This window comes from Tympanuchus pallidicinctus, unplaced genomic scaffold (genome assembly GCF_026119805.1).
Source record: "Tympanuchus pallidicinctus isolate F22 unplaced genomic scaffold, pur_lepc_1.0 scaffold10, whole genome shotgun sequence".
NCBI classification, from domain to species: Eukaryota; Metazoa; Chordata; class Aves; order Galliformes; family Phasianidae; genus Tympanuchus; species Tympanuchus pallidicinctus.
Genome location: NW_026294619.1, coordinates 8,926,162 through 8,950,963, shown reverse-complemented (window position 1 = coordinate 8,950,963; position 24,802 = coordinate 8,926,162). Strand labels below are relative to the sequence as shown.

At 38.4% G+C, this 24,802-nt stretch overlaps 2 protein-coding genes across 2 annotated transcripts in view; one reads left to right on the top strand and one right to left on the bottom strand.

Moving 5' to 3' along the window:
• Window positions 1–24,802, bottom strand: part of LOC128091853 (uncharacterized) — a 265,583-nt gene that overhangs the window by 142,087 nt on the left and 98,694 nt on the right. The gene's annotated exons all lie outside the window — the stretch shown is intronic.
• HJURP (Holliday junction recognition protein) lies at window positions 7,101–23,935 on the top strand. Its single transcript, XM_052705174.1, has 11 exons — window positions 7,101–7,238; window positions 8,681–8,747; window positions 9,991–10,043; window positions 10,928–10,955; window positions 15,674–15,747; window positions 16,802–16,900; window positions 17,628–17,676; window positions 18,353–19,944; window positions 20,476–20,539; window positions 21,741–21,828; window positions 23,281–23,935. The coding sequence occupies exons 1-11, from the start codon at window positions 7,161–7,163 to the stop codon at window positions 23,402–23,404; spliced, it is 2,316 nt and encodes a 771-aa protein (XP_052561134.1). The 5' UTR covers window positions 7,101–7,160; the 3' UTR covers window positions 23,405–23,935.

The following is a 24,802-nucleotide window of genomic DNA, read 5'->3' as shown; positions in this document are numbered from 1 at the left end:
GATCTGCCAATGTCACGTGCATAACCATGGGCAAATCACTTAGCTCTTTGACTCAGGCTTTTTGACTATTAAGCAAGGATAATAATTCTTACTATATGTTGTGAACTTGAAATCTATGCAGTTGAGGCATAATGTGACTGTTGACTAGTGGCATTAATTCAGCAAATTGGTGACACTCAGGTCTTTGCCAATCCAGGCAGGAAGTACTTTTACAAGATGCTGGATAATAAAAAGTTTGGAGAAATTGAGTAAAGTAGTGAAAGGGGCAAGAAGCACTCTTTCCTCTTAAAGGACATTCTCATTTTTGGATTTTATTGTACAGTATTATTAGCTCTGATTCCTGAGCTTTGTGCCCTAATTTTTTCAGTGATAAAAAGTGACTTCTGTTCTCATTTCTCCATTTCCACATTTGATGAAAAGAAGACTAACCATTTCAAGGTAATCGTCCTCGTAAGTAGTTGTTGCTCTCTTCTTAGACAGTGGTTGAACTTCACACCTACCTTTATAAATGAGTTTACAGACACAAGTATTTCAGCCATCAGAACGCTTTAGAAGTAACCAGATAGTGTGAGTTGAGTCCTGCCAGCAGCCAAGCACCTTCAGGGCCACTTGTTCACTTCAGAGGAACAGGGAAGGGAAGGGAGGAATAGGAAGGGAAAATGCAAGAAACATGGAGTCAAGATAAAGACAGTTGAGCAGATGAAGGAGAAGTTGGGGTGGGGGGTGGGCACCAGCAAAACAAGAGATTCAAAGTGATGCAAAGACAATAACTCTCTTCCTCCCACAAGCAAAGAGATACCCCACTAGTCTCAAAACAATGGCTACTCTGGAAAAGCCCTCACCTTCTTCCTCTACCTCAGTTTTTACTACTGAATATCGTGTTATATAATATAGAATATCCCTTCAGACAATTTGGGTCACCTGTCCCTCTGTGTTTCCTCCCAGCTTCTTGCCTGCCCCCAGCCTACTCTCATTTGTAAGAGGGGCAGAGTGGGGGAAAAAAAAGAAAGCCTTGACACAGTGCAAGTACTGTTAACCATAGCCAAACTATTAATGTCTTGCTAACACTGTTTTAGTCACAAACCCAGAATCCAGCACCTTAGAGGCTTCTACGAGGAAAGTGCACTCCATCCCAGGCAGACCCAGCACATCAGGAAAGAGATGAAAATAGTCAGAAGCTGCTAAAGCCAGAAGCCCCAGAGTGATTAGGCTGAAGCCAAATAAATTACTCCCCCACAAAAATAAACATATTCTCAAACAACAGAAGACAGCATACAGCCTTCAGAGAATGATCAAAACAGCAAGGGCAGGCATAGATCTTCATTTCCCATCCAGCAGGCCTGCATGCATTTTGGAGGAGCCTCCACCCAGTACTGTGGGAACACAGCAAAGTGGTTTTTGTTTCAATGGGCAAGATTTTTGATGGCTTTCTGACAGTCAATTGCCATGAGTTTATTTTGGATAGAGTTGTGAGTAAGGGGGAGTAAAATACTGTGTTTGCCTTCCCTGCTCTCTCAGAGGTGAGACATGGCTCCTCACAGGGCACTGCACCTGCCCTCTGCAGACAGAGGTACGCTGTGATTTCCTAGGATGCTTACGCTGCCTCTCATGCTGGCAGACAGCTCTTTTCCAAGCCTACAGCAATTCCTGGCTCCACCACTCTGTGGTTTTCCACAGCCTCTGAATGCCTGACTATATTCACTGACTTCACACAAGCTGAGCTCTACAAGGCTTTTTGGAAAAGAACAGTTATTTTATGTCTTCATACTTCCCTGTACAAAGAGAGCAGCACGTTATCCTAAAGAAATATACTAGAGGGAGAAGAGTTTACCCTTTAAATAGTCAGTGTGCTGCTCTGGCTGTATCTAAAGATCAATGCTTACAGAGAATAGATGTGTAAATCGCTTTTACTGTAGTTCTTCAGAGGTTGCTTTCAGAAAATGATTTACTACTCCAGATGCCTAAATAGTAAAAGATATTGACTGACTGGAGAGAGTTCAGAGCGGAATAGTAAAAATGATCACTTAGCACAAATGTTTTGATTTATTAAAATAAAAGAGAAAGAGAAAGATTAAAAGGATAAAATACAGCTTGAAGCTGAGCTAACTGATGAGCTAGTGAGAATACAGTCCTTCAGAAATATATATCACTGATGTAAACACCATGAATAAAACAATTACATATGGCAGCGCACCACAGGGTAAGCAATGGCACATTTGAAACAGTCCTACAAATTATTCTTCTATAGTTCAAACAAATTAAAGGGGAGTTGAGGTTAAATCATCTGTCAAAAATTTCTGTGCAGACCCACTCAATAGAATTGCAGAAGAGGTTGAGTTTGGACACAAAACATGATGAGCTTCTAGCACTACACAGAGGCCAAAGATATTTTTTCCTGAAATGCTTGGCTTTCTGCAACATATTAAACAGCAATATTCTCTTTTATAGCAAGAAAAATAAAAAGGACAGCAATGTTTATTTAATCATAAGATTAAATGGATGCTGGCAGTCTTCACACTGTAGGAAATTTCCTGCTGATATCAGCATGCCTTTTACCTGTAGCAGAGAAAGAGTGAGAACCTATTTATAACAGCAAAGCCTCAGAAGTCTGGGTGCATACTGTGACTGCAGGACAGGACCTTTTCACGTCTCTGCCAGTACTGTTCCAGATCCATGCCTCCTCATGGTGCACAGCACAATTAAAACTTTACAGTCCAGTCTCCCCCACTCAAATGTATACTGTAAGCCACTTCCCAATATTCATGATTTTGCAACGATATGTTTAGCATCCTTACTGAAATAGAACTTAAGACAAGGATGGTGTTAAGCCAAGTACTGTGTAAATGAAAGACAAATGGGTAGTCCCTATTAATTTATAGTCTCAGTAATTAAGCAAGTCATAACAAGCAGAAGACATAAGAAAATACAGAGGAGCACTAAGAAAACATTTTCCATTTCCTGGACAGCTGCTCTATCTCTTACAGAAGTTTTAACACACAAAGTTTTAGCATTATTTCTTTTCATTTGGTCCTTTCTTTTGCTTGTTTGCAGTTTAATACACTATCTTACTTTGCAGTCTGTATAAACACCTCCTTCAGGCAAAAGCATTACCTAACATTTGTCAGCTGTGATTCTCAAGGTCATTTTTTGCTACCATCTTATCAAATAAACTAGTTACAACTTTTTGCACTCAACTGCTGAATGCCCACTCACATTTTCTGACCTGAGTGGTAAAAAAAAACCGTTTTTTTTGAGTGTTTTTGTCATTCTTGTGGTGTCACACGGATTCAAAGAAATTAACCTCTGGATACACTGGCTCAATGATCTTCTATCAGCAACTGAAATAAAAAGAACTTCCTCTATTTTCTTAGGTTAGCAATTACGTCAATAAATTGGGGCTATTTTTATTATTTTTCGTATAAAATTACATATTAATAAATTACAAGACATAAGAACTCTAAAATGAGTGGCTCCCAAGAAAATTTCGGAAGAAACTAATTAATCTCATCCTTTGTACGTACTGTATTTCAACCTTTAATTATCAAAGCATGGCAATGGCAGCACAAAACCTCACAATGAATGACGTCACAACCCTAGACTCTAAAGTGAAGAATCAATGACTTTAAGATATGCTTTATTTTCCACATGGATAATAATGAACTCAATGAAACTGGGAGGAACTGTCAATCTGTCTGAGAGTAGGAAGGCCCTACAGTGGAATTTGGACAGGCTGGATCACTGGACTGAAGCAAATGGGATGAAGTTCAGTAAGAACAAGTGCCAAGTCCTGCACTTTGGTCACAATGTGACCATGCCTGGGGCAGTGTGCCTGGGAAGACTTTGCAAGAGAAAGGGACCTGGGATTGTTGGCCGAACATGAGTCACAAGAGTGCTCAAGTGGCTAAGGGAGACTTGAGCTCTTATTTACTATGTGTCATATGAAGTTTGTCCTGAGTATACATATATACCGAAAGAGAGAGAGAGAGACTTATCTATTTTTAAACTTCCTAGTAATATTCTGACTTATCCAAATATATGACTATGCTGGAAATATTGTAGAATTTACTTTTCCAGTATCCAGGACAGTAAAAGTAATAATACTCCTCTTTTACCCAGGGGGAAGGAAAGATTAGAAGGACTTGGGACTGTGGTTTTGGCAACTTAATTTGAGATGCATAGATTTGAGTTTATTCCTAGTAGGTACTTTTTAAAAAAAATCTGACAAAGTTTATATAAATTTTTACACAGTCCAATCGTAGCTTCAGTCAAAGGGAACAGTAACAAATCCACCCCTAGGGGGATATCTGGCAAATAAAGAATATAGTTAGGTGATCTCCAGAATGATTCTGAATGATAGTGGTAAGTGTTGGGGCACCATCTTGCTTGTTAGCTTCAAATCACCATACTTGTCCTTTCTCTTCATGCTGCCCCCAATCAGTGTGACTTGATTACTCACCACACAGATGGTTTAACCACTGAGCACAGAATTTCATTCAGTGATGACACAAAAACTGCATCTTGCTGATTCCAGAAAAAGGGCAAAGCCCTACTGCAGAACTTGTGAGCTGTGGAAACTTCTCCACCATGAAACAGTAATAATGCAGAAAATTGATGTTTCTGTAGTTCTGGCATTTCAGAAAGAAATTTATTGCAACGGAGCTCACAAATAGTAAGTAGATAAATATAAATCAACTGTCGATTATGAGCCATTATGAAAAATGCATCTATGTCTTTGCACTAGCAAAATGGCAAACATTTTTTTAAAGGACAGTTCCAGGGCACTTGATGTGCTGAGAGCACATTTTTATTTTTAATCTTTATTTATAGAAAATAAATGGCTGCTTGAAGAGTACTGAACGGGAATGGGATGGCATCCAACAACTCCATAATGGTGGGAAATTTACACTTTCAGTGATGCCAATGACAAGCCCTCCTCTGTGACCTAAGGGCCATGACCCTATGGACTGGCTGGAGAAAGGCTGGCAATGGCAGGGTTTGTAGTGGGCATTTAGCAACCAGTTCTCCAGAATTCAGTTCTCTGGCTGTTGCTGCCGAATCAAGCAGAAAGGTGAATATTCTGTGTGGCTTTCTCTACAACCGGTACCCGCACTGTTCCCTTACAATGAGGCACTGCTGCCCTGGGAAGCCCTGAAAAAAGCCGGCTGAACAAAAAAATCTTCTTTTACAAGAAATGGCACTTAACATGTTTAAATATGAGGAACATCTGAGGTCCCTGGGTTAGTTCAGACCAGAGCAGAGTAGCTGAGGGGACATCTCATGGTGGCTTGCAGCCCCTCATGAGGGGAGTGAAGGGGCAGCGCTGAGCTCTGCTCAGTGTAACAGCAACAGGGCCCAAGGGAACGGCTTGGAGATGTGTCAGGGGAGGGGCAGCTGGGGGTTAGGGACAGGTTCTGCACCAGAGGATGGTCCGGCCCTGGAACAGGCTCCCAGGGCAGTGGGTACAGGCATTCACCAAACTAAGTGGTTGTTAAAGGAAAGGGAATGTCATCCAAAGGGAATTGGACAAGCTACAAATGTGGCCCATTTGAACCTTATGAGGTTCAGTAGATCCAAGCATGCAGGGTGCTGCACCTTCCTCAGAGCAGTGTACAGAACTGAAAAGGAACTCATTGAGAGCAGCCCTGCAGAGAAAGACTTGGGGGTTCTGGTTGACAAAAAAGCTGGGCATGGGCCAGCAGCATGTGCTTGTGGCTGAGAGGTGCTCCAAAAGAGGGGTGGCCAGCAGAGTGAGGGAGGAGATTGTTCCCCTCTGCTCAGCCCGTGAGGCTCCATCTGGAGTACTGTGTCCAGATCTGGTACCCACAGCACAAGAAAGATATAGAGCTATTTAAGTGGATCCAGAGGAGGGCCACAAAGATGATCAGAGGGCTAGAGCACCACTCCTGTGAAAACAGGCTGAGGGAGCTGGGCTTGTTCAGCTTGGAAAATAGAAGATTGAGGAGAGACCTCTTTGCAGCATTCCAGCACTTCAAGGGAGCTTATAAACAAGATGGAACCTGACTTCTTGCATGATCTGATAATGATACAACAAAGGGGGATGGTTTTTAACTAAAAGAGGGGAGATTTAGGTTGGATATTAGGAGGTTATTCTTTACTCAAAGGGCAGTGAAGCCCTGGCACAGGCTGCCAAGAGAAGCCGTGGATGCTCCATCCCTGCAGGCATTCAGGGCCAGGTTGGATGGGCCCTGGGCAGCCTGAGCTGCTGGGTGGCAGTCCTGCCCAGGGCACAAAGTCAGAACTTGGTGGTTCCAACCATCCAAGTCATTGTATGTCTCTATGATTCTGTGATCCTTGTGAATCCTTAACAACTCAGGATGTTCTATGACTCTAAAAATTGTCTCTTCACCACACTGTGAAGTGATAGTTTGGCCTAGCTTAGAAGTTACACTTGCTAGTGTGAGAGGTGCAGTGGGAAGTTCTTTACTATGAATGGTGAGGTGCTGGAACAGGCTTCCCAGAGAGGCTGTGGATGCCCCATCCCTTTAGGTTTGTGGCCAGGTTAGAAGGAGGCCTGGGCAGCCTGGTCTAGTATTAAGTGTGGAGGTTGGTGGCCCTGCCTATAGCAAGGGGCTCGGAGATTCACGATCCTTGAGGTCCCTTCCAACCCGGGCCATTCCGTGATTCTGTGTGATTCTGTGATAGGAATACTATCAACAAGCTTATGGAGGTCACTCCTGCCCACCTGAACACCATAATTGCATCTCTACAGTTAGGGGTACAAGATTTGACTACGGGCACAAGAAGATAGTGAATTCTATCCGCCCATAAACAAGCGGCGCTCGGAACGACGCGGAAACAGCTGCCTATAGAATTGGCCGTGGCCAACGGCAGCTCGCGCTACGGGACGGCCTCTATGTAGAACGCCGTTTTCTCGCAGCACTCGGCCTCCGGCCCGGCGCGAGCCCCGTGTCTAATGGGAGGGTTTTCAGACGACTGACTGCCCGAGTAGCCAATCAGAGAGAAAAGAGTCGTGCACAGCGCACTGTGAATGGCTGCTGTGTCTGGACTGACGTGAGCGGCACCCAATAGAAGGTAGGAAGCGGGGAGGGACGCGGGCAGTTTGAATCGGTGTGGGAGGGGCGGAGGCCGTCGGTGGCGGCAGTGGCAGCGGGGCGTGAAGGGCTGCGCTGCTTCGCGTCATGGCATTGGATCTGGACGAGTGGTTGCGACGGAGCAAAACCCGCTTCCAGACGTCTATCCTCGGCATCTTGGAACGGGTGAGAACCGAGCTGAGCGGTGTGTGCGTCCCGGCGGCCGGCCGGCCTGCCTGCCAGGCCGCGTTGCGGTGGCGGTGGGTGAAGCCGCACGGGTCTCGCTGCTGGCGGGGGGGGGGGCGGTGGGTTCCTCGCTGCGCTCTCGCGAACTCTGACAGCTTCCCTCAGGAAGCTTCACCTCACAGCCATTTTGTGATAAAGATGCGGGGTGCAGGCATGCGTGTGTTTATGCCGAACGGTCAGCGGTCACGCAGCTGCTCTGGTTCACGTTCTGGGGATGGTGCTGGTGCTGGCCTTAAAGTCGAGGCGGCTTCTGCCCCGCTGTCTTCATCTGGCCTTAGGCTGGATGTTGTCATAGGTCGTGAGCTGCACATCTGTGCTTGGTAGCTAATTCCAGGCGACTCCTTGTAACGTTTTCCGCTTTAAGAACTCTTTGAATCCCCGCTTTCCCCGTTTCTGGCTTATATTTTGAAATTAAATGGCTCATGTTAAAATGTGTTTGTTTGTTTTTTTTTTCTTGGAATAGTGTTTCCAGATGCTGGCTTCTAACTTCCACCAATAAAACAACACACTGAGAGTTTCAGTCGAAGCAAAATTATGTAAATTATGTAAAATTATGTAAACTACGTTTAAAATTCCATCTAAAATTGTTTTTAATTATTTACCTATATTTAGGGGAGAAGAAATCATTCAGAGCAGCCCTGCAGAGAAAGACTTGGGGGTCCCGATTGGTGAAAAGCTGGACATGAGCCAGCAGTGTGCTCTTGTAGTCCAAAGGCCAACAGTATCCTGGGCTGCATCAGTAGAGCAGTGGCCAGCAAGGAGAGGGAGGGGATCGTTCACCCCCTGCTTTGCCCTTGTGAGGCCCCATCTGGAGTACTGTGTCCAGGCCTGGGACCCCCAGCACAAAAAAGATTTGGAGGTGATGGAGACAATCCAGAGCACTAAGGGCTCTGATCAGACCAGCCTCTGATCAGAGGGCTGAAGCATCTCTCCTATGAAGAAATGCTGAGACAACTGGAGTTGTTTAGCTTAGAGAAGAGAAGGCTCTGGGGAAATCTTATTGAGGCCTTCCAGTATTTAAAGGGAGATTATAAACAGGAGGGAAGTCGAGTTTTTTACATGAGTAGGTAATGATAGGACAAAGGGAAATGGTTTTAACCTAAAGGAAGGGAGATTTAGGTTAGATATTAGGGGGAAATGTCCAACTTTGAGAGTGGTGAGGTGCTGAATGAAATTGCTCAAAGAGGTTGAGAATGCCCTATCCCTTTAGGTGTTTGAGGCCAACTTGGATGGGGCCCTGGGCAGCCTGGTCTGGTGATTGATCTAATTGTCCCTGCCTGTGGCAGTGGGATTGGAGCTAGATGATCTTTGATGTCCCTTCCAACTCAAGTCACTTTATGATTCAGTGTCTTATGCTAATATTTAATTATGTTTTTATTTAGTATAATTATCCTTTTGAGGATGACTTCGTTGTTTCCATGGAAACCCTCACTTATGACACACCTGATGGTAAGAACTTCTTTCAGCTTCAATATTATATTTACATGCTGTGCATTTACACATAATGAAGTTTGCTGTAGCTGTTGGCAGTTACAAACAAATTCTGGCTCTTGTCCATTCGGGAACTGCATTTTGTCTATGAACTTTGCTATGAGTGTAGTAGTACCAGGAGGAATGGCTTACATGCACTTTTTCAGGTCCTTGCATGCTGTTTTAGACAACAGGAAAACAGCAGTTAATATCTGAGTGACTTGTAATGCCAGAATCAAAATGCTGAAGGCTAGAACAAAGTAGTAGAGGCAGTAGCAGGAAGCTGATAGACATGATTGGGTTCTGTAATTTTGGCTCTGATTAGTATTCTTAAGGCTGCTCTGAGTTACACATTTCTAGTGTGTCAGTTGTCAGAGTAGAACAGATAAGTAGTGTCTTTTTCACTGAATGTTCATGTACTTAGCATAAATCTATATCATGTTATGCCATGTCATATGTTGCAGTGTTTCGTTATAACTGTTAATCTGTTATAGAGTGGCTAATACTTACGGAGAGGGAAAGACCTATAATTTAGTAGCATAGTTACTGAGAGGTGAAACACTGCAGGTTTTATCCGGACTGAATTGTGGATTATAAAGTGTAATTGACATGTCAGTTCTTGTAGAGAACAATGTAGGCATGAAGTGCTACCACAGCTTCAAGCTCACTGTAATGGATGCACTGAGTGCTCGCCACAGCTGGGGGCAGAGTGAAGACTGCGTATACATACAGCACTGTAGTATTCAGTCTTGGATTTGGTTACAGTTTTAATTCAGTAGCTTCTAGGCACATGGTCTGTCATTATGGATTTCAGTACATAAAGACCTTAGTATGGCTCTAAACATCCTCAAGTTCCATGCAGTCTGCATGAACTAAATAAAACTTACTTACTGAAACAAACTAATGTGCTTTTTCATTACTTGCTTCATAGTGGATGGTTTGTTAATGCTCTTTGGTTTTAGCTCACTGTTGTTAGATTAGTGGGGTGGGGATTTTTGTTGTTTTTTGTTGTTTTTTTTTTGTTTGTTTGTTTTTTTAAACCAACTTCTCAATTTTAACTTGAAATTACACTGTTCTCTTGTTTTGTTTTCCTATTAAATTTTATTTCAGCCATTGTGCTGAAGATTGTTCAGATTTGATTCTCTTGTTACTACCACTCAATACAGATAAATAGTTTTATAAGAAATGCTGTGTTTGCATTAACGTTTCTTGTGATTTCTAGGACCAAAGCAATGGGGAGATCTATCAATCAAGGAGCTTAGAAAACTATTGAAGGTACCTAATAATATAGTCGATATTTCTGTATCTCTTTCCTATGTATCTATAGCAATAGATTCTAATTTTGTTGTGTCATTTAATACATGCAGGAGGCATCAATCAATGATATCAGTAACTACTTTAAAGTAGATTTTTAGGATGGATTGGCTAAGAATATCCCATGAGAGGGATGGAAGTAGATGTTTATATACTATTATTAAAGCTGGAAAAGTGTTTTCTATTTATAGTGTTGTGGGCATGCTTTCTGTACATTTTTATTCTAAGTAGAGATGTTGTACATACAGTCACTTCTTACTCTGTTTTCTGAACTGCTTCATAAGAACATAAAAGAGGTTTGTCAAAAGCTCAGTGTTTCTCACTAAATATAAAGAGCCACCTTGCTGCCATGCTTTCTGTGTTACCTGTTTTAAAAAAAAAAAAAAAGGCAAAGCTGTGCAGTGTGCCTTATTACCTAACACAGAAACTGTTCTGAACCTCGTAGTGCATGGAGAAGAGGGTGAAATTCAGTCTTGGAGCTTAAGAGTAGATATAATGGCGAAAGAAATGTGGCTGTATTTCTCTTTTATGTGTATCACCTACTAAACATTGCAACAGGTGAGTGTCTGCCCAACTTTTCAGACTTAATCCATTAAGAGCTGTAAGAAGAATTCTATTTTAGTGCCTCGTGTGCCACAGTAACTGTAGTATATGTTCTTATCGTGATTTTAACAGTAACAGTATGAAAGATCAGACATCAAGGCTGGAAAGGCCTTGCAGAAGCTGAAGGAAACTGCATGGTTATTTAGGAAGTGCCTCCTTGTAAGAAAATGAAGATTTCAGTTGAAGCTACTTTACTATTCTAAGATTCTTCTGACATTTCTTTTTCCTGTTTCTAATTGCAGCATCATGTAAGAAGTCAAAGGACTGCAGGTAGAGTGCTTAAAATACAAACAGTGTTAAGTTCTACAAAGTCAAGACTCTTTTGGATAAGTTGGCCTGTGACCAAAAACCCGTACTAATGCTTATGTTCATAAGGATTCTGAAGCCTAGATAAAACATTTAAAATGAGTAAATAAATTCTGATTGACATTGCTATCATCACAACTTGATTAAAATAATGTCTCTTATCAGTTACACAGACAGGCTTTTATTGTATTGTTTAGCCTTTGTCAGATGTTCATTGAATCTACAAATCCTACCCTGAGTTAGGTGTCCATGTGGAGGAATTTGGAGTTTGCTAGCTTTTTGAAAGGAACAACGCAAGTAGGCATAGTCAGAAATATGTTAAAAGAAACTCACCGAGTTGCATGATGAGTGATCCAAAATTTAGCAGATTATTCTGTGAGCTGAATGAATTAGGCTGCCTGCTGAAAATGTAGATATTTCTTTATGGGTCAATCATAGAATCACCAAGGTTGGAAAAGACCCACAAGATCACCCAGTCCAACCATCCACCCGTCACCAATAGTTCTCACTAAACCACGTCTCACCTCATCACAACGTCAAAATGATCAAGTACCACAAAGGAATTTAAATCAAGATTGAGCATGTTCTGTTGCTACTTAGTCTTCTGGTGTTCTACTTCTCCCTTCACATTTGGTCTTAAAAGGAGCTGCATGTTCCAATAAAGTAAAAGATTTTTTTTTTGACAGGGGGATGTTATGGTGTATATAGTACAGAAACTTCTATGCTGGATATGTGAAGAGAAAACAAAAGCCAATGTCTCTCTTTCTCTTCTCATAATTCTACCAAAAATGTGTCTGTATAAAGTTCAGGTATATACCTTGAATCATTCTACAAAATTAAAATGTTGATCTAGGAAGCAAGATTAATTATGGTATAATTTGAATACTTAAAGTATTTACATGAGTCAGTAATGTCTGTGTGCTTCAGTTAGATCTGAGATGTAATAAAATATAAATCCCTCGTGATATTTGACATCAGTTTATCTGGAAACAAATACAGAAAAAGCAAGAGCAGTAAATTCTGCACTGAGCAGAAGCTTCTTTAATCTCCATCTTGAATAGGGAAAGCATGTTTGCTAAGTGCATATGTCATTTTCAGTCTTTAAGTCTGCATGAGTCTGTCTCGTCCACCCAGTCAGGAAAAATCCTGCTATAGCCTTAGTATCAGCATTGTCTTATATTTGAAGATAAAGATGCTCTCTTTTGGGAAAGATCACATTTCTGTTACTTGTGCAGTAAGAACGTTAGGCAATAACTTCTATATGTATGGTATATAAACTTCATTGTAGCTTGTGGATACTTTTTTAAATCTAATGAGGTGACAAGAGATTTAATGCATGGGTTTTTTTTTTTTTACAACTATATCAAAGCAGTTTTCAGTAATTTTATTCACAACAGTATCTGGCGTAGAGGCTAATTATGAAATAAGCTTATGCAGAAGTAAGATTTGTGTGAAGATAACTGCTCCCCTATGTGTGGATTTTATTTAATTGGTCAGTTCAAGTGTTAGTGTTCTTGTAGTTAATACAGAATAATACAGAAACTGAAATGTGAAAAGAGGAAATGTTGCTCCATGAGTTTTACCGAAATATGGAATATCTTATACTCTATATTTTTTCTCCTTATGAAATACGTGGGGGAAAATAATAAACGATTGCTGATGGACCTATCTGTAAATGAAGGCAGGCATAGCAGTTCTGGAAGGTTCCCTTGCAAGAAAAACAAAATGACAAAAAAAACCACCCAAAACATTATGAACGTGCTGTAGAGTTTTCACAGAATTGCAGAATATCCCTAGCTGGAAAGGAAACTTAAGGATCGCTGTCTCCAACTCCCAGCTCCACACAGGACCATCCAAAATTCAAACCTGGTGTCTGTGAGCGCTGTCCATACAGTTCTTGAACTCTGTGAGCTTGAGAGGTACTGCTAGTACTATTAAAGCATTAAACATATGCACAAGCAGAGGTGACCGACTGTCACCACCACAGAAATGTACAACCCAGCACCTCAGTGTGCTCACATGCACTGTTTGGTCTCCAGAAATGTTCAACAAGCGTCAGTGAATGTCACAAGTAGCTGACGTTTGTTCTGCGTGATGGAATTCAGTTCCACACCTTTGCTTCGTACACATTCCCATGTCAGATGCCATTGTGTCAGACTGCCCCACTGCTGCCATCTGTCACATGGCAACAACATGTAACAGAAGGTTCAATCTGCTGCCATACCGCCACCATCTGCTTCTGAAGTCGTGGGCCAACGTAATAACATAGGAGGCATTACTTTTGGAGAAGCACTACTACTTTAGTTTTGCATTACACAAGATCTTTTTGATTCTTTTTGATATAAAATTTGCAGTTTTGCATGAATTAAAGCATGAATGTTCAATACGCAGCATTTAATGATTGAAATAGTGGTTGCATTAATATCATCAGTGTTTTTTTAAATACACTGGTGTATGTACATTAGTTTCTTCATATAAAAACTACACTGAAATTTGCCCTCCTATTACTTGAGCAGAATATAAGTTATATATTGAGTGGTAAAACAGACTTTTTCTGCACATTTGGAAAATGTGACTTCTTTTTTTTCTCAACCTATGCAATACAATATAGGAAAGAAGTTTCGGAGGATTTTGTAGCCTTGCTTCTCTAAAATTTCCTTTGTCTTTTGCACTCATGGAATAAATGAGCGTATGTAGTTAAGACTCTGGTATCTTCATAGAATGTGATTATGCACTCTTTCTCCTATGGGTGTGCTAGAAAAAGAGTGGAGAGGCTTATAGCAACCTCACTGAGTCCCCAGCTCTATTCAAATACAGTGCAACCTAGAAATCAGCTTCTTAGAAGTGGGGGATTTGGATTCCTTGCTTAAAAGTTGAATTTGTTGTTTTTTATTTGTTTGTTTTTTTAATATATAGAAGATCAGGAATGGGTCAGGATAACTGTTAAGGAAAAAGGACATCTTTAGTTGCTTTAGCTAAACTTTTTTTGATTCGTTTTTCTTTTTGTCCATCTGTAGTATTCATACAGGATGCTTCACCTTTCTAAGTGAAGGCAGTTGTTTCTTCCAGTTATTAGACACTTTTTTTTTTTTCTAAAAGTATATGAAGGATGGTACAGAAAAACAGTTCTCACCTGCACTTATAAGTATTGATCTGTAGTTAGTAGGGAAAATAATTAGGACCTACCTTCTTTGGTTTCTTATGGCAAATGAATTTTCATTGTTCTTTACCTGTTCATTTGAGGAACAAAAGTGTTAATTTTATTTCCATCTTGGCTCTTAAAAACATCTTAAAGTTCTCTGAAGAAGATGGATACTTTGTTTTCTTCCATTCTGTGCTGTACCACACTTCTATACTAATAATTAATGTTCCAGGGATTTGCAATCGTGTTCGAAGAAACTTTGATAATCTGGCTGGTATGCATTTCAGTTCTAATAAAATAATTGTACTCAAGTTAGATAGATTGCAGAAGCCAACCCTCTGATTGATCAGCAGTTTTACAAGAGGATGCAAAATTTTGTGGTCTCCTCCAAAAAAAAAAAAACCTGCTTCTGGTCATGTTATTCTTTATCCTAACTCTATGGTGGCAGCAGCCCACAGAGCTTTAGGTGATGACTGCAGTGACAGGGAACAAAAAAGGAACGTGGTGTTATCTGGGAAAAATTTTCATTCTGATTTAGTGATTTAAGAACAGTATGAAAGATGTCGGGGAAGTTCTTCACGGAGAGAGCAGTGAGGTGCTGGAATCTCACTGGAGGCTGCCCGAAGAGGCTGTGGATGTTCCATCCCTGGAGGTGCTTAAGACCAGGTTTGATGAGGCCTTGGGCCTGGTCTAGTATCACATCTGGAGGTTGATGGCCCTGCCTGTAGCAGGTAGTTGGAACTTGATGATCCTTGGGGTCCCTTCCAACCCAAGCCGTTCAATGATTCTGTGAAAGCACAGTGGTTAGGTCAGTTTCATAAGAATTTTTTCACTCACTTTCCCTTTCAGGGGTTTTCTCCTCTCCCAGGATTGAAGGTGATAATGGAACAAATATAACAGTCAAAGAAGCCAATAAATTGGGGCTTACAATGCAGTCAAGTGTTATATTTGTCATGAAAGGCTGAGGCTTTAGCTAGTGATGATTTGAACTATCTGGCTACCTCTAGCAAAATCATTTTGAGAATTACTTGTAGAGTATCCAAAAATTGAGTTGGAAAATTTCCATTTGTTTTTGTAATATTCTCAAGTTTCACTTAGCAGTTCTAAGGCTTTCTTAATAGTAAGAAGTGAGAAAAGCATGCTACAAAAAAGCGACAATATTTGTTTCCTTACTGTGTTTGCTGGGATAATTAGAAATGTAGCAGGAAGGAAGTGGGAATAGTGTATGAATATGCCATCAGAGCAATGCTTTGAAGATATACTACCTTCTGAAACTGCTAACGTATGTCTTGAAGAACTGGCTGCAGACAAGTTATCTTCACTCTTGTCTGTTTCCTCACAAGTTATTTATAAGTCTATAAATCACGTTTTTCAATTGGACTTGAAATGGAAATGTAATACACATGGAAGGCTTTATAGTAGGAAACAATTTTCTGCAATGAAACCTCTTTAGTCAGTGTTACACAGCATTTGTTTAAAACATTTCCATGAAACTTGATTTTCGATTTTGAGAAAAACTAAGTTTCATTTACTGTTTAAGATCAAACTGCAAGTGAAGAAAGTGATGCTGAGATAGTGACAGTGAGAAGAAGATTTGAAGACATTCACTTCCAGGTAAAAATTTCTGGTGTCTAATGCAATAGAATAATTTTGTGTTTAGTAGAAATAATTGAATTACTTCTATAGATTGTATTTGCCTGAAGAGTTAGTGGACTGTCAGCAGATGACTCTGCATTGTGCATCTTAATGCATGTTTATAGTCAGTAGAGCAAATTAGAAGTTTGTATCATTCTCCATGAGATTATTTATTGAAATAGTTACGATGTTTGAGTAATAGTACACCGGAGAAAACCATATGCTGTACAGAACAGGCAAATCTGATAAAAGCTCTTGTAGGTATGCAAAAAGAATAACCAGATGAATCACAAAGTAAAAACACCTTTTAAATATAATTGTTCTTTTCGATAGTCTAATAGAAAGTGAGAATATGATTTTTAAAAAGTAAACCTGAAATAATGACTAGTGTAACAAATGCAGAATAGAATCTAATGTTTTGGTTTTTTTTGCCAAAGCTATGCTCAAGTATCAAGACTACCCAAACTAGTTATGAAGTAAAGTACAACGTGCATCTTGTGTGTGAAGCCAATCCAATCCTGAGTTCTACTTGCTCAGATACAATTGCCAGAAAGTTATTTACTTTTCTATTTTGTTTAGCAAAAGTTCTAGACATTTGACTTGTTATTTTCACTAATTATAAACACCTGTCATTTATCACCAAATCGCTCTGTAACTTATCAGTGGAACTGTTTAGCTGGTTTTTATGGGGCTTTTAGGAAATTGGCTGGTTGGTTTGTTTTTTGTCGGTTTTTTGTTTTGTTGTTCGGTGGGGTTTGAGTTGTTTTGGTTGTTTTTTTTTCAGTCGGTAGGTTCCTTGGATCAAAAAACTATCTACTTATCTCTGTTTTGACATACAGTTCCTTCTTGAGACTTTTTTTTTTTTTTTTAATAAATATACATCAAAACATACATTAATAAAATAACTTTCATGGTCATTGGAAATCCTCGTCTGAATTGGAGTTGGACGTACAACTAAGTAATGAATTTGTGCTTTCCTGTGTCAATGACTTCTTTGTATTTAAATCCTTATTCTTTTTTTTTTTCCCTTAAGAATCTGGATGTAGATGATGTGAAAATGCAAGAGAAAGTACAGGTTCGAGTAGATGTGATAGTACAAGATAATGAAAGAAAAATTCCCAAATGGATTACGGTAACGTATTTCTCCTGCTCTGTTAAAAGTTATTTGCTAATTAGAAAAACACTGATTCTGTTGCTATAGCACAGTGAATCTTAATATAACTTCTCTGCAGCTTGCTGCCTATGTAAATATCACAGTATCTCAAATCTTTGATGGCAATCATTATAAGAAACTTAGCAGGCAATATCCAAATACTTCTTTGAATTCTATTGCTACTGTTTTTTACCCTGATGTGTGAATTGGTTTTCACTTCAGTAGATCTTATGAAAAGCCTCAGTTTGAGGTTTTTAGGGGAAAAAGAACTAAGATTTTGAATTTAATTTATTTACAGTACATGTTCCAGCATCCATTTCTTACCATATATGCCAGAGATATGTAGATTATCCATATAAATTTATGTAACTTCAGAATTTCTATGTGGACGTGTGTGTGTGTGTTAACATATGGATATATATATATATCCACTTATAAATTTTCAAATCTGGGAAAAAAGACTGAAATATACTACGTAATGTAGAAGCTGCAAAGATTATAATAACTTCCCTGAACTCTTAAGAAATCCTACTGAAGTCTTAAACTAGGCTTTTTCCTCCTTTTATAATTTGAGTGTATAGGACCTAGTATATTGAGGGGAGAGCAGGAGGAGTCATAAATAAAATGTTGGTGTTACTTTTAACATGCAAAAAATTCAGGATAAATTTAGGATTCATGTGTCTTTTTTACTTTGTTCATTTTTCAGGTAGAGCCTTCATCAAGTCATTTCACTTCACCAGTACGAGAACTGAAAGGTACAACTATATCATCTGGGTGTGGGTCAAATATGTTGGTTATTAAATATTACAGACTTCAACAGAAGTATGTTCAATTTATTGAAAGCATGACTGTTTTGTTACTGCTCATATTTGATTCAAGGATTGGCTTTGGATGTGCTGGTAGTCAAAGCAGTATTTAACCAGTAACATGTCTATAGACTTGATCCTGGAAACTTTAGATAGAATTTTGGTGTAAATGTTTCAAGCCTGAAGGCTACAAGAAGCATGATTCTTATGCTTTACCTCAAGTGAAGCTGCATTGGTACTGGTTAAACACAAAGATTTCAAGAAATACAGAAATACGTTAACATCTGTAGGATGAAGCTGTGCCTTCTGGTCAGAAATTAGAGAGCAAAGCAGTCTGCCTCTATAATAAATGCATTTTCTGTCTATATATTAAGCTACTTTACAGTTGTTGGGTGTTTGTTGTTTTTTTTTTCTTTCCCCAATGCATTTCATTTCTGTCTTCTATAATCTGTTAAGTCAATGTCATTAAGCAAATTTTTTTAATTTCTCCTAACTAATGGTATATTAATAATTCATTTAACTTGGCAAAAAAGCTCAGTGATATAGGAGATATCTGTACCACATGTAATATTTTAAGTTATGTTACTAAAATGTCTTAATTGTTGTTTTTTTCTCTTTTGAATAGGCAACCAAAGCAATGTTTGCAGAAAGAAAGTAGAATTGGCAAATAAATGTTCTTTTTCCAGCCCCTACCAGTTACAATTTTCTGGCGTTCCTATGTTACCAGATACAATAACTGTACCCAGGCATCAATCTTTTCAAGAAATGAGTGAAACTTGCTATAATAGTATATTGGAAGAATATCAGTCTGCAGATGAAAGTTGTTCCTGGAGTAATGTAACACTTGCAGACTTGTATCCTAAAATGGTAGAGGTTCTGACAAAGCTTATTACAAGGGAAACTCGGAAAAAAACATTTAAATACTTGTTTGGACACTACAGGAACAAAAAAGGGCATGCTAAAAGACCAAAGCTCAGTATCACTGTAGAAAAAATAAGAAAATTCAGACCACTCAAATTGAAGAAAGCACTACCCAGCATATGCAGCAGTAGTACAGACATCCAGAATCAAACTTTTGGAACTAAACTAAATCAGAATAGCAGACCTTGTGATAATCAGTGTTTTATTAATAACTCATCTGGTCTGGTACCATTTTCAGACAGTGACAGTGACGACATGGAAATGGACTGCTCTGATTCAAATTTAGATTATCATTTGGTATTTGGAAAGGACCAAAAACTTTCTGAACGGAATGCTAATGCTTTGGCTAGAATGGGAAAGACTTTTCTAGCAGAAGATCAATTACAGACTACTGTCTCGTTGTACAGTTCAAAATATAACAAAAGTGGAAACTTGAGAAACTTGACTTACAAACATTCTTTGGAACCACCGCTTAGAACATCTTCTGCCAGTTCAGGATTGGTGGCACTTCATCTGGCAAAAGAAAGTAAAGCTCAAAAAAATAACTTTCTTTCTGACGATACATCAGGTTTTTGCTCATCTACTTGTAGTATTGTTAGGAACAGTAATACTTTTACACCTACCAAAGACTATTATCTTGCATCAGATACATTGCTCATAAATCCTGAAATAAAAATTTCTGAGAGGCAGAATTCTTTGCAACGCAGACACTCATTTTCCTCATTGTCTATGAAGCAGAGTCCTTCAGAGACACCCCAAAAATACGAAGATGCCTTTGAGAAACTCTACTACAAACTGCTTTCCAGAGAAAGCCAAAAGCCTTTGACATTGACAAGACCACTTTCAAACTCACAGAAGCTTGAAGAGAAAGGAATAATGAAGAATACATTCAGTGATTCTGTGAGATCCAATATACAGTATAACATCGCATTTGAGAAGATTTATCAGCAGTTGTCTAGTGAGGTGGTTCAAAAAATTCCTGGTTTCCAAAGAGCTTCAAATTTAAGGAAATATGAAGGAATACAGATGTCAGAAACTGTAAATGCTCTTGTTAACTCACCTGTTCGATCTTTATATGCAATTCCCAGAGTTAAGAGACTAGGAAATTTTCAAAGTGATCTTCTTTCTTCACCAGTAAAGCGACTGAAAAATATGCCTGAACATTTTTTTTCAACAAAATGTCAGCAGATTTCTCACAAGAAATATGGTGATCTTCAGACAGTTGGCATGGATTCTGCTAGGCTACACAATGGCAGTAACACCAGGTTTTTTAACAGTCACAACTGTCATCATCAGGTACTTAAAGATCTTGTGAAAATGACTGTTTTGCTGCTACTTGGAGAAACACTTAAATTGACCAGTGCTGAAAGGACTTCAGACTAGTGACAGCACACTTCCAGCACTATTTGTTTGGTTTGGTAATTTTGTGAACTTGAGGAGATTTGTTTGCACAGCAATATTCGTTGTGCAAACCTCAAGTTGTGTTAAGTCTCCCGTGGGGAACCTCACTGCTCGGTAACTTTGAAAGTTGTTTTAAAATCCTAACTAAAAGATTTTCTCATGTTTTTAGTACACCATGTCATTGGTTAAGATCATTTCAGTGACCTTGCTAATTAACATATTGTCCTTCTGAAATGATTGTATTTTATTTACTACATACATGGATACAATGGAATTAAGTTTTATTGAGCGCTGCTGGAATTACCAAGCTTGTTTTAAATCAAGACCTTATTGCCAAGCTCCTTGTTGCTTCTTCTAAGGCAAATAGTGAAAAAATAACTGCAGTTTTTTTTCCACTGACACAGTAGGTTGATGCTTTCCTTTCAGGACTCTGGGTTTCACGCTTCTTCAGATAAAACTTTTCTTGTTATTCCCGATGTTTCATTGAAAGGTTAGTTTCAGAGGCTATATGAATTACTGCTTTAGCAATCACTTCTTTAAAGAGTATATCTATGGATTTCCTCTGTAAACACATATTTCTAGGTGACAGCTCGTCTTCCTCAGTAATATTTGGATATGTTTAAGTTTTACTTCAGTAAGTAAGGAATCTAAGTAGAAATCAGGGTTTCCTGATTTGCATGTTAACAGCAGTTTAAGAAGTTTCCTACTAAAGTATTGCTTATTATTTAGTGGTTTTCTCTTTTTTTGTATTGGTGGTTGTTTTTACTTTTCAGAAAATTGATAGCTTTTTAATAACCACTTGAATAACACAATGCTTTTATTTAGATTCTTCAGCTATGCAAAAATCTGCACTTGCATTGTTGCATGGCTGTTGTTACTTGTGTAGGTGAATTTAATTACTGATCTGAAGAAGGCAACTTTTGGTGATTCAGAACAATAGAATTTTATTCAAACTCTAGACTGAAAGGCTGTATTAGTTTAAGATTCTAGATACTAATTTTATAGTTTTCTTCTAATAATCTGATTTTGATTATGGCATGTTTATAACATAACCTGAACTTTTTTTTCCTAGCCTAGTAAAAATCACCAATATTTATTTTCTATACTTTGTTTTTATTGATCTCTGGTCATCAAATAACTAATCAAAGTGTAAGGAAAAATGTTGTGGAAGACTTCATGAAATATTATCAACTACAAAACAAAGGGAAAATGGTAAAAGAAACGCATTTGCTTGCATCAGTTTTGGGGTTGTTTTGTTTTGTTTTGTTTGTTTGCATTGTTGCATTTTCATTACTGATACATAAGTTTTACAAACATTTTGAATATTCCCATTTGTCTTATTTTACTTTCCTCAAATTTTAACTCGCACTTTATCCATTCCTTTTTTTTTTCCTTTTTTTTTTTTTTTCCCTGGAATCATCTCTTTCTTCTGCTTTTATTACTAATGGTCTTGATAAGCTAGTTTTTCAAAATGCTTATTATTGAGTGTATTTGAGACTTACAAATATGGGGTATAGCATGTTCTTGAAAATGAATTTTGCCACAACCTTTTTCATTAGAATATTTCCATATGGAAATTTGCTGATTGAAGTATATATATGTATGATTGAAGTATTTTAACCATGTATTATAGTGTTTGTGTTACTCTGCATAGTTCTTGTCCTTTTCATAATATTATTTTTCATCACCAGAATTGGAGAATACAGATGTCCACTCTAGTTGGCCTAGGACAATGCCACATTACAGTAGCCCTGGAAATGTACTGAAATACCCCCAAAAGTAAGTTTCTTTGGAGAAAAGAAATGTCAGAAATTCTTGCTGTTCTATTTTTATGTTAATGGTATGGAGGTTGTTGCTTAAATTAGTACTTCTAAAATGAAAATGGGCATGGATTCTCAAGAGAGCTCAAATTAATCCAACCTGTAGGCTTGAACATGAGGAGGCAAGTGTCTGTGGAAAAAACTAGCCAGAAGCCAACTTAGATGGTTAATGAAAACAAGATTGCCTATTTGAACAGCTACTCTAGTAGCTCATTTTGTGTTCATTATAGGGGGTACTTCTTATTTCAGCCATGATTAACTACAGAATATTTTTGACTCAGGCTGTGTACTTGAGCTGGCAAGTCTTTAAGAAGTCCTTAACTTCTGGAAAGTTCAGTGTATTATCATTCAAATCAACTGTCACTATTAGCGATAACTGTTTTCTCTGGGACAAGAGAACTTCTTTCAGCGCCCAGATTACTGCCCTATAACATCTACTTTTCACAGAAAATATGACTTTTGAAGGTTTCTCAAGTTTCTGATCTCCTGGGTTTTTAATTACAAGTCAATTTAATAGGCACATAATTAAAAAGCATTAGAAGTTCTCTAATAGTTTTGCTTTATTTTATAAAATAATTTTTAAATGTTTTGCCAGAAGATCCCACTTGGCACCACAAAATTTGCTACCTAAATTTGCTGTCTCAAAGCCAGTAAATACTTTCACTATGCTTCAGATGATCCAACAGCTGATAAAACATTTTTCTGACAATATGCAAATTAAAATTTCAAAGGAAGCCTGAATGTACTTTTAAGCTATTTGTATGGAGAACATAATCAGAAAGGCAGTTCATTATTTAGCAATTAGTAATTGTTCAGAAGAAGGAAAAGGTTTTTCTTTTGTTATTGCATGCAAATAGAGAAGTTTCAGAAAGCAAAGGAAATGAGAATGTCAAAGTGCTTTCTTGCAGAGCCATCTGCATTGGAATCTATTTTTTCATTCATTAATTGTGCAATTGCATATTTGCTGATTTGTAGCTAAACGAACTGTAAAGTCGCAAGATTCCTTAGGCCTGTGGTGTGAGATTCTTAGCCTTCTGTACTTGTAAGAAACATCTCAGGAGTGAAACTTTAATGGCGTTGTAGCCAGTTGTGGAAAGGAAAGGACTGCCTTTATCTAGAAATTGATTATGAAAAAGACATTTCTGAAAAGAAAATGTGAATGCTTTCCTATAACTACATTGCTACACTTATTCATCAGTGTAAGCCAAATTCATTTAAAATAGATATTAAAAAGTTACCTCTTCAGCTGAACACACATAGGAAGGCTGCAAGGAGTCCCACTGCTGTTCATAGTCAAGGTGTTCAGATAGCTCGCTTTAGTGATTTGTTTGATTCATTTTGTTCATTAAGTAGTCAGCAATTACAGTATTTTTGTGTAACTTTCTTTATTCTAAACTATTATTTCGTACAGGGTATCCAGAAAACTAAGCTACACCGATGGGAAGGACCGAAATCGTAGCAATCCCTTAGACAACATCTTGATCAAAACTCACCAAGGAGCCTTTATGGCATACAGAGAAAATAACGTTTTATAGTTTTTATTTGTGGTCTGTTTGTTCTCAAAAATCACAAATGTATTAATACCACTTAAGGATTTTAAGGAAGAGATCCTTAGTAGATAGGAACGTTACTGTAATACACAATTAATGCTGATTTATTCTTCCCTGTAACATTAATCTTCAGGAACTAACCCAGCATTCTTCATACAGTGCCCTTCATGATTCTTGGGCTTCATCAGGTGTTGCTAGGAACCAGGTTTCCTTTGTATAAATTTATTTGAATTTTATATTTAGCAGTATTTTTAATAGTAGAATGTGATTTGTGTTATCTTTTTATCTGCTGATAAACTTTTATTATTCAATTTTGATTTTAATCTTGATTCTTAATCTACTAGTACTAAGACCTTAACAAACTCAGTGTCTGCTGAATTCTGCTCCATTCCTGTTGTACAAACATGTCAATACAAAATACCTGAAATAAACTAGGTTGTTATGTTCTTCTCTGTCCTACCAAAATTCTACCTGACATACCGTATATTCTCAATAAATACATGTCCTGAAGAAATACCTGCTTGCAATGGAAATGCTGAGTTGTGGCTTGAAAAAGTAACAGAGAATCTGGAAGGAAGGCAGGGCAAAGACAGGGAAGCTCAGGTGCATGCAGTGCACCCATGTAACCAGAAGGGGTGGATCCTGGTTCCACCCCTTCCCAGACCTCTTTTAGGGATTGGCAGTGGAGGAAAGGTTGTCCTACCTGGAGATCCTTGTGTCCCTGAGGCTTTCTGAAGGTAAGCAGTTTTTTTTGTTTATTTCTTTGCCCACAGCTGTTACATTTGTGCAAGTCCTCCCTTGCTGCAGCCTGGGATCTTGTTGCTCTGCTGTCATTGCGGTGCTTTCTATTGCATTACACTGCTTTAAAAATTTTATTTCAGGAATAAATTCTCAGGAAAGGTTTACCTATCTACAACGAATACATGAGAAAGATTTGGCAGGGTCCCAAGGGTTTTTGTTCCTGTGTTCTTTCTTAGCAAGGAGACAGTTTTAGTGGTATCAGATCAAGTATGCTCTATTTTAACTGTATTGCTCCATGTCAGCTTTCCAAACTTCAGAAAAGGATAAATTTATTTGACTGAACTTCATTTTGGGGCATGTGCTCTTTGGTTTGGTTTTGATGTCGTTTTTCTTGTTTGTTCCTGCTTTTACACTGTTGCAGCACTTATAATTAAGACTTTGGTGATTTTAAGTGCTGTTGAATGGAATAAGGAAACAGCTTCAGTAAGGCCTACGCTAGCATAAAAAGACAGTCTTCAGTGGGTGATTTTCGCAATGTGCATGAGCACGCAATGTATCTTAAATCATTCGAGTGTGGTGTTTTCTTCAACAATTTAGGATTGTCTTTTAGAAATGTTTTAGTAGGTCACTTTTATTCTGGCT